Source organism: Danio aesculapii, chromosome 9 (genome assembly GCF_903798145.1).
Source record: "Danio aesculapii chromosome 9, fDanAes4.1, whole genome shotgun sequence".
NCBI classification, from domain to species: domain Eukaryota; kingdom Metazoa; phylum Chordata; class Actinopteri; order Cypriniformes; family Danionidae; genus Danio; species Danio aesculapii.
Window position 1 is genome coordinate 4,068,548 of NC_079443.1, and position 11,111 is coordinate 4,079,658.

Here is an 11,111-nt window from a genome sequence, read left to right on the forward strand (position 1 = left end):
GAATGCCCATAGGGAGCACCTGGACATTTTCTGGTAGCCTGATGGTTAATCTAGCCTGCCCTCCCCTCTTAACTTGCCGATCGCCGCACACCTGCTGTACATTAACTTTCCCAGATGAAAATACTGTCCTAGTCCGCCCCGGTATTGTGTGTATTTATTAAGTATATATAAATGCACACATGCAAGTGTATATTTGAGAAAATGTTTGTTTATATTTTAATAATTAATAAATAGATTATAATGATATACATTATATATGAATTTAAATATCTATAAAACAAAATTGTTTTGTATAGTTTTGTTTCTATGTATGTGTGAGTGTGTCACATATACGTAATAATAATATAATAACATACCTTTGTAAAGCTGCTTTGAAACGATAATTATTGAGAAAAGCGCTATACAAATAAACTTGAATTGAATATTATGTCAAAATAAACTTATGTTGGATGCGATTTAATCGCGATTAATCTTTGCCCAGCACTAAAACATTTAGTTTTTCTCTTCCACTTGATTAGGATCCTGAAGTTGATATTGCACTAGTCTATGTGGTCATCTGAGTCTTCTACACGGGTCTCAGATCTTCTCTTTTCACATAATCGGAGGTTTTGTCATGACTTTTGCTCTTCTTGTTCTGGTGCGTCTTGACATGTTTGGCCAAATGGTCGCTCCTCATGAACCTCTTACAGCAGTCTGGACACACAAAGCGTTTTTCGCCGGTGTGCGTCCGCAGGTGCCGCTGTAACTCATCTGACCGGGTGAAACTCTTCCCGCAGAAGAGCCAGTTACAGACGAAGGGTCTCTCTCCTGAGTGCCAGCGCAGGTGCGCCTTCAGGTGGGACGTTTTACCATAAACCTTCCCGCATCCAGGAATGTGGCAGATGTGCTGTTTCTTCTTTCCGGGCTCATCGCTAGAGCTGGACGACTGACAGTTCGGACATCTGCATCTCCGGCAGCGCCTGGCAGTAGCCAGCGGAGATTTGGTGTGCAACAAGGCTGCGATTTGAGTTTGATACTGCGCAAAATCTGTGTGTCCCAATACTAAGCCCCTTTGGATGGGGAATCGGTGTGGGTGCACCGAGTGAGTGACGGGATTCCCTTGCTGAAGGCTCCACCATGGTATATCCTCCCCTGGATTTGGGGATAGCTGTCTCTGCTGCTGATGAACCAGGCCTGAGTGTCCCGGGACAAAACTAGGCATGGCTGGAGGGATGGGGGCAGGTGCTGCGTAGGTAACCGCAGGTACATAAGTCGGCGGGCAGGTGGACTGCAAGGACTGCATTGAACATGGCAACATCTTAACCGGAGAGAAATCATACGGATATGTAGGATCTGCCGGAGGGGTCAGCGGGAGCTCATGGTGGGACGCGTAGGAGCTCTGCAGGTGAGATTTGGAGGATAGTCCAAAGGAAGGGTTGCTGGAAAGCGTGGATTGATGATTGGCCTCATTACTCCATGGGTGGAAAATCCGTGACGGCGAGCCGAGGGTGGTGTCGTAGGGAACTTGAATAAAGTCCGTGGGAGTGGATCCGTGGTGGTGACCGATCCGGTTACACGTCGCTGCTAAAAGTGCCAGAGGAGAATGTTTGCTGTTTTCTGGAGAGGAGTTTGGAGTGCGATCCTGGAGCAGAGGAGAGAGCTGTGTTTAAACAATCAAACGTGACAGATGTTTGAGAAAAAACAGCTTCAACGTTTTGGGAAACTTTTGACAGATCTGGTTTAACAAAATATGGAATGAAATTTAACTTTATTTTAAAGAGATTATAAAGCAGACGAATCGTTATGTGTGTATATATATATATATATATATAATGATAATATATATGATTTTGAAATGAGCCACTGAACAAACTAGAAGAGAACTGCTTGTTTGCATATGGATTAGTTAGGATGCACTGCTTAAATGTGTTTGCTAGATATTATTTAGCAAAAAAGTGGATAAAATGTGAAACTCTGCCACTGAAGCACTGCTTAAAACATCACAACTTGAATGTATACACTTTACAGTAAGGTTCCATTAGTTAATGCATTTACTTACAAAAAACAACGAACAATACATTTATTACGGCATTTGTACATCTTTGTTAACGTTAGTTACTTAAAATACAGCTGTTCATTGTTAGTTCGTGTTAACTCACAGTGCATTAACTGATGTTAACAAGCATTTAGATTTCAATAATTTAGTAAATGTTGAACAGTATTGCTCATTATTAGTAAATAAATTAACTAATGAAACCTTAATGTAAACTCAGACCAATTAGCGCTTTACATACACATTTTAACGTAAAATTCCAGCATGAAGCAACAAGTACCACTTTAATTAATAAAGCTACTGTAACTGAAAATCAAATTAGTAAACACTCACTAATAACTCTCACTAAATATTAAACTTATTTACGATGAAATCCTCCTCACAGTTTTCGCAGTCACACATTTGCTGTAAGTTACATTGAATATGAAACATTCAACTTATTAACTTGAATTTATAATTATTTAATGGGTTTCACTTTACAATAAGCTTCCATTAGTTACCGTATTTACTGAAATGAACGAAAATTGAACAATACACGTATTTGTACATCTTTGTTAACATTAGACATACAGTTGTTCATTGAAAGTTGATGATAACTCAGTGTTAACAAGCATTTAGATTTCAACAATTTAGTAAATGTTGAAGAGTAGATACATTAACTAATGACACATTACTGTAAAGTCTGACTAATTAATGCTATATTATACACATTTTGACTTACAATTGCAGCATGAAGTAACTGAAAATTGAATAAGAAAACTTTCACTAATAACTCTCACTTAAAATTAAACCTAGGTAAGATGAAATCCTTCTCACAGTTACTCGTTTGCTGGACATTGAATATGAAACGTTCAACTTGAATTTATCATTATTTAATGGGTAACACTTCACAATGAGGTTCCATTACTAATGTATTTACTGATATGAACAAAGATTGAACAATGCACTTATTTGTTGTTCATTGATGGTAAACTATGACCAATTAATGCTATATAATACACATTTTAACTCAAAATTCCAGCATGAAGTAACTGAAAACCGAATTAGAATAACTTTCACTCAAAATTAAATGTAGTTAAGATGAAATCCTCCTCACAGCCATCGCAGTCACACGTTTGCTGTAAGTTACACTGAATATAAAACATTCAACTTGAATTTACAATTACTTAATGGGTAACACTTTACAATAAGCTTCCAGTTGATTTGAAACTCAATAACTTTCAATTAAATTTAGACGTAGTTAAGATGAAATCCTCCTCACAGTTCTCGCGGGCTTATTAACGGCTGTACATTCAATATGTAAACATATTTAAATAAAAAAGTCGTCAAATAATAACAACAGACGGATGGTTATCAACTCTTCGTGTATTTTAAAACAACCAGTCTTAAACAAAACCTCAAAATCTGCTTTATTCGCGGTATGAGCGTCTCGCGAAGCACATTTTCACCAAAATCGCAAACTTTCGACCAACCTGCAGAAACGCCTGTAGTGTGTCGTTCCTCAGCACAGCCACAGCTGCCATGGCAACGCTTCCTCGAGTTCCTCAAGCTTCCCGCGTTTTAAAAAAGCAGCCCCTCCACACAAGAAAAAACGCGAAGAAATGTTCAGCAAGACTTGAAGGTCTTGTCGCGGCTTCCTCTCCTCCAGCGATCCCCGGACTATCTGAGGGAGTGAAGGATCACTTCTTTGGATTTGATAAGGACTTTGGTGGGCCGCCAGCCAGTCAGGAGTGAGATTTATGACTTTGAAGTTCGCCGCTGCCCAATCATCAAAGAAGAGCGGCTCTTTGAGAGGGGGAAGCAAATCCTCTGAATCCACACAAAGCTCCTATGGTGTGTTTGTTGGTCTGGATAAAAGGGCTGATTATTAGGGGGGGATGGGACGGGTGGGGATAAAGGCGGGACAATTAATGAAGTAATCACTATGTGGGAAATGTATATACACAAATAATTGGATTTTCTTGATCAAAGACCCCCTTCGCCCGCCTGGAGACCCCCGCTATTGGATGCCGGAGTCACCCGATCCCCCTTTCTGTAATTAAGGATTTGTTGTGCGACAATGCGACTGTGTGTGTTATCTCCAGAGATCTCCGACAGGCTTATATGTATATATATGCCAGATAACTTCAAGAGTAAGGAGTCGTTTGACTTGGTGTAAAGTTCACACTTAGTTTGCGTGTCCCTCGATTTAACATTATTAACTGAATTGGTCACACTTACAAGCTGTTTCATAGATTGGCTTTGTTAAAATATAACAGTCATTAAATAGACGAGAAATTAATTCATAAATATGTGTTTTGTGTTCTAAAATTACTTATTTTGACAAAAGTTATAGCACTTTTTGCTTCGATTCTTGCGTCAATTTTATGAACGCACAAAAACTTCTAATTTCTATGTCAAGAACTGTTGGACAAAAAACCTCACTTCAAAATAATTCCCCCCCTGCTTGTTTAAACTACTTATTTAAAATTGAGCTGAATCAACGCAATTCTTCAGTTTTTTGGGATAACTTAATTGTTTAATGTTCAATCAATGTACATTTTTAAAAACAACCTATGCCAGACATCTTCAAGAGGAAGAAGTCATTTGACTCGGTGTAAAGTTCACACGTAGTTTGCGTGTCCTGTGATTTAACATTAGTGACTGAATTGGTCACACTTACAAGCTGTTTCACAGATTGGCTTTGTTAAAATATAACAGTCATTAAATAGACGAGAGATGAATTCATAAATATGTGTTTTGTGTTCTAAAATTACTTATTTTGACAAAAAATATAGCACTTTTTGCTTCGATTCTTGCGTCAATTTTATGAACGCACAACAATTTCTAATTTCTATGTCAAGAACTGTTGGACTTAAAAATCCTCAATTAAAAATTATTTTTCCCCTGCTTGTTTAAACTACTTATTTAAAATGAGATGAATCAACGCAATTCTTCAGTTTTTTTGGGGATAACTTAATTGTTTAATGTTCAATCAATGTAAATGTGTAAAAACAACCTAACTTCAAGAGGAAGGAGTCATTTGACTCGGTGTAAAGTTCACACGTAGTTTGCGTGTCCTGTGATTTAACATTAGTGACTGAATTGGTCACACTTAAAAGCTATTTCACAGATTGGCTTTGTTAAAATATAACAGTCATTAAATAGACGAGAGATGAATTCATAAATATGTGTTTTGTGCGCTAAAATTATACATTTTGTCATAAATCATGCCAAAATCATCAATTTTGTGAACACGTAATAAGTAGTTTTTTTATGTCAATAACTGTTGGGCTCACAAAATCCTTAGTATTTGTTTTCTGCTTGTTCAAACCACTCATTTAAATGAGCTGAATCAACACAATTCTTCAGTTTTCTGGGACAATTGATTATTTTGTTTAATCAACTTAAATATGTAAAAACAATTAAATCTATGCCAGATAACTTCAAGAGGAAGGAGTTGTTTGACTCGGTGTAAAGTTCACACTTAGTTTGCGTGTCCCGCGATTTAACATTAGGAACTGAATTGGTCACACTTACAAGCTGTTTCACAGATTGGCTTTGTTAAAATATAACAGTCATTAAATACACGAGAAATGAATTCATAAATATGTGTTTTGTGTTCTAAAATTACTATTTTTGACAAAAGTTATAGCACTTTTTGCTTCAATTCTTGCGTCAATTTTATAAACGCACACAAATTTCTAATTTCTATGTCAAGAATTGTTGGACACACAAAATCCTCACTTAAAAATTATTTCCCCCCTGCTTGTTCAAACTACTTATTTAAAATGAGATGAATCAACACAATTCTTCAGTTTTTTGGGATAACTTAATTGTTTTATGTTCAATCAATGTAAATTTTTAAAAACAACCTATGCCAGATAACTTCAAGAGGAAGGAGTCATTTGACTCGGTGTAAAGTTCACACGTAGTTTGCGTGTCCTGTGATTTAACATTAGTGACTGAATTGGTCACACTTACAAGCTGTTTCATAGATTGGCTTTGTTAACAATATAACAGTCATAAAATAGACGAGAGACGCATTCATAAATATGTGTTTTGTGTGCTAAAATTATACATTTTGTCAAAAATCATGCCAAAATCATCAATTTTGTGAACACGTAATAAGTAGTTTTTTTATGTCAATAACTGTTGGGCTCGCAAAATCCTCACTTTTTTTTTTCTGCTTGTTCAAACCACTCATTTAAACGAGCTGAATCAACACAATTCTTCAGTTTTTTGGGACACTTAATTATTTTGTTTAATCAACTTAAATATGTAAAAACAATTAAATCTATGCCAGATAACTTCAAGAGGAATGAGTCACTAGTTCGAGCTTTGGCGTTTCTGTGTGGAGTTTGCATGTTCTCCCGTGTTCGCGTGGGTTTCCTCTGGGTGCTCAGGTTTCCCCAACAAGTCCAAACACATATGGTATAGGTGAATTTGGCAGGCTAAATTGTCCGTAGTGTATGTGTGTGAATGAGTGTGTGTTTCCCAGTGATCGGTTGCAGCAGGAAGGGCATCTGCTGCGTAAAACATCTGCTGGATAAGTTGGCGGTTCATTCCGCTGTGGCAACCCCAGATTAATAAAGGGACTAAGCTGAAAAGAAAATGAATAAATGAATGATTTGGTCACACTTACTAACTGATTTACAGTCGTTGAATGGACGAGAGATTAATTCATAAATACGTGTTTTGTGTGCTAAAACTACTGATTTTGTCAAAAAATTATGTCATTTTTTGCTTCGATTCTTGTGTCAATTTTGTGAACACACAAAAATGTTTTGTTTTTTTTTGTCAAGAACCGTTGGACTCAAAAAAAAACAATCCTCACTCAAAAAAAAAAGATTTTTTTTGGTGCTTGTTCAAACTACTTATTTAAAATGAGCTGAATTAACACAATTCTTCAGTTTTTTGGGACAACTTAATTGTTTTATGTTGTTTTATTTGTAAAAACAACTTGGTCTATGCCAGTTAACTTCAAGAGGAAGGAGTCGTTTGACTCGGTGTAAAGTTCACATGTAGTTTGCATGTCATGCTATTTAACTTTAGTGACTGAATTTGTCACGCACACTGTTTCTCGATTGGCTTTGTTAAAAACATAACAGTCATGAAATAGACGAGAGATGAATACATAAATAAGTGTTTTGTGTTCTAAAATTACAGATTTTGTAAAAATTTTTCATTTTTTGCTTCGATTCTTGCGTCAATTCTGTAAACACAAAATTTACTTTTTTATGTCACAAATTTTTTCATGCTTGTTTAAACTACTCATTTAAAATGAGCTGAATCAACACAATTCTTCAGTTTTTTTTGGGACTACTTAATTGTGTTTTGTTCAATCTACGTGAATTTGTAAAGACAATTAACCCTTATGTGCTGTTGGGGATGTTTTCATCCACTCTGGGGTGATTTTGTGTCTTAATTTGGCCAACTTTTTCTGTGTTTCAGCTAGCAGAATGATTTTTGGTGACAAATCTTATTTTGTCACATATTTTAAAAGCTCAACAATAGACTCTGGGCAAATTCAATACCCCTTTGTTATGTTCGGGATGAAAACATCCACTGAATTTAACTGTAAAAATGTATTAGATTAATATTTTTTCCAAAGAAATTTGCATAAACCTGTTAATCAACCTCAGTCCTGATCTTAAACTACGAAATTGTTTAGGAAATTACAGGATTTTAGCTTTTTAATTGCCAAATTAATAAATAAGATCACTGATTTGGTGAAAAACACACACAAAATGACGCATTTTCAATATAAAAAGTAACTTAAAAGTAAAAAAATTAAAAATCATTTATGAATTTGTCTTTTTCTTCATTTATGAAAGTTGTCTTTAAACACAATTTCATTTGTGTTGGGACAACATGAAGGAATTAAGTTAACCCATTAGTTTTTATAAATTTAAGTGGATTAAACATAAAACAATTTTGTCCACCAAAAAACTCAAAAATTGTGTTGTTTCAGCTCATTTGAAACAAGTAGTTTGAATCAATAGTTCCTAGCAATGCACACGACTAAGTAAAAATTGAGTTTTGATATATTTAGAGTAGAAAATGTACAAATTATCTTGATTTTCGCATAAAATAAAAATCTGTAATTTTGACATACATTATAAAATATACCACACAATCAATTTATGTTGGGAAAACATGAAGGAATTAAGTTAACTTATTAGCTTTTGCAAATTTAAGTGGATTTAACATGAAACAATTACGTTGTCTCCCCCAAAAAACTCAAGAATTGCTTCAGCTCATTTTAAATAAGTAGTTTGAACAAACACCAAATGTCATTTTTTTTGAGTGTGTTCAATGTATCTTTGCATGGATATTTCCAAAAAAATGACATGTGAAATATAAAACATACGCTTTTGTCATCCAGTGTCAGTGACACATGACAAAAAAAGACCAAACCTTTGCTTATTGTTTACAGGGTTGAAAAGGCATTTCATTTAGATGCCATCAGTGCGCGAAAGTGACATGATAATGATGATGATGCTGGTGTCGTAGTCGTGGGATTCACAGGCTGGAAGAGGAGGAGATCCTCTCTTAGGAGAAAGTCTGAACATTTCCCAGATCTCCTCCCTCAGCTCCACCCCGAACCAGTGAAGCTTTCAGAGCAACAACAAATACGACACCTTCGCAAATATTACCGCAGTCCCAGATGAAGGATGGTAAATGAGAAATCAGAAGAGCTTCAAAGCAGGAGGTGTTCAACACTTTCAGAGTTTTGCAGGCAAGTAAACTGACATATCAGTCCAGCTTCAGGAAAAACAAGACGAGTAAACACCCACAGAGCGATGTCTCTAATCTATGACTTTTAAACTGTCCCTTTGCAGAAGTTTGGAGGGGCTGATGTTGAAGCAGATCAGCTCTTTTGATGGGATTAAGGTTTCTCATAGTAATGGGGGAAGGAGGGGATTCCCGCTGGGAGGAGATCTCAAGTTTTTCCTGCCGTCCACTGGGAATCGCAAGGGGACACAGTTCTGCTTTTCTGTTTAACCGTCACTTCTAATTATAAGGTGTATACTGTTACATCTTTCTCTCTCCTGAACTAGAAACTCGATAATGATATAATCTTGGGTGCGAACAAGGCTATTAAAAAGTCTTAGTTCAAGCAAAAATTAACTAAGAAATTTAAAAATTCTGTTATTAATTACTCACCCGCATGTCATTTCAATTCCATGAGACCTCTGTTCATCTTCAGAACACAAGTAAAGATATTTTAGAAGAAGAATTCGAGAGCTCTTTCATTCTTCATACACAGAAAGCAGCCTCATCTCATGAGTAAACATAACTATTTTACGTTTTGTCAGTTTAGTGGCTAATTTGTACAAATTCTGGTGTACGAAAACGTACGATTTTTAAAAGGAGGCGCGGCACCAAACCCTGCCTCTAAAGCCAACCGTCATTGGAGCATAAGCAAATCATACTAAATTGTACGAATGTGATCAGACAAATTCATACTAATTAGCCACTAAATCAAAAAGTTATAAATTGTTGTGAGATAGTGTTGAATGAAATTGGACAAATTTGAGGGGGCATGTGTCCTAAAAGTTTGAAAACCCCTGCATTAAGGTACCTAAAGCAATACTACCATTGCATGTTGTGCTGCTGACGAATGGCTAATATGTCATGTCTAGTGAACACCTGGATGTCAAAACAACATAATAAACAAAAATGCAATCCGAGTCAGTAATCCATAATCCTGGACCAGGCCGTATCCTGAGCAGATGCTGTGGTGGTCATGAAGAAGTGGAAAGCAGATGACCCCAGTGACAGTCGAATCTCCGCATTGATCCCTATGAAGGTATCTCAGCTCAGATGCTCCATAATACCATGGCAACAAAGAGTGATTAAAGTCAAAATCCCTGTAAGGCAAGTCATTTCACTCAGTGGCCATATTTGAAACACCTCTCGAGCAGTATGCTTGGGCATTCGGTTTGAATGGGGAAACATCAAATTCTCCAAAATTGCTTGACAAGCTTCTGATTAAACTTCATATTAGGAATCACAAATAAAATTAAACAATAACTGTCTCTTTAGTTTCATATCTAAATGTTTGAATCCCACAAAATCTGCAGAAACTCATGTCTGGGCTGAACCCGTCCCCTGGAGAATCCTCAGTCTATATTGATCACTGATTGGCTCCTGTACTAGAAGGCCGGGCTTCATCCGCCATATTCCCCATTACATTCATTCATTCATTTTCTTTACGGCTTAGTCCCTTTATTAATCCGGGGTCACCACAGTGGAATGAACCACCAACCTATCCAGCACATGTTTTACGCAGCAGATGTGTGGATGTCAGATGGACATCAATGTTTTGACGTCGAATTGATTTCCATTTTTAGATGTTTTGATGTCAAGATGTCTGCTGTGTAATGCCTGTAATAACCCGACATGGAATAGAAGATAGAAGACACAGGTGAACAAAGTCAAATTTACAGTTTTGTTCTTTTTTGGTGCGCAAAAGTGTTCATGGAGCTTCGCTTGATTGCAGTTGAACCACTGAAGTCACCTGGGATGTTTTTGGTTCCTTTTCTGGATTTCTTGAATGCCTAGTGACCATCGCTGTCTACGGAGGATGAGGGAGCTCTTAGATTACATCTAAAATATCTTCACTTATGTTCTGCTGATGAACAAAGGGCTCAAGTGAAGCACGTCGTGATTTTGCCAAGTACGATGCGATCCTGGATAACCATCTATTTTGATCCTGGAACATAATTTTTGTTCAAAAATGTAATCCCTACCCCTAAACCCAACCATAACTGTATAATAGTCGGATCACAATCATGTAGAAGTGCATAAACCTAACCGTAAACCTAAACTTAGCATAAACTGTAGACGAATCCCTTAATTCTGATTGGCTGATTGGAATGTTGTTTCAGGATCAACATAGATGTTAATCCAGGAACATGTCCTAAATCAGGTTGCCATCAAAGGAATGATGCGAGGGTAAGTAATTAATAACAGAATTTACAATTTTGGTGAACTAACTCATGGTAACCCACATTCAGGGTATTACATAGTGCATAAAAAGGGTTTTAAATGTTATGTGCACAAAATAAATGACAAACATGATATTGCTGAC

General features: G+C 36.5%; 1 protein-coding gene across 1 annotated transcript; it reads right to left on the reverse strand.

Annotated features, from left to right (window-relative positions):
- Positions 1-3,816, reverse strand: sp5a (Sp5 transcription factor a). The gene is made up of 2 exons (XM_056465064.1): positions 3,505-3,816; positions 1-1,621 (listed from the first exon to the last, which is right to left on the reverse strand). Exons 1-2 carry the CDS (start codon positions 3,553-3,555, stop codon positions 566-568), a joined length of 1,107 nt encoding a protein of 368 aa, XP_056321039.1. The 5' UTR covers positions 3,556-3,816; the 3' UTR covers positions 1-565.
- Between the last annotated feature and the right edge of the window lie 7,295 nt (positions 3,817-11,111).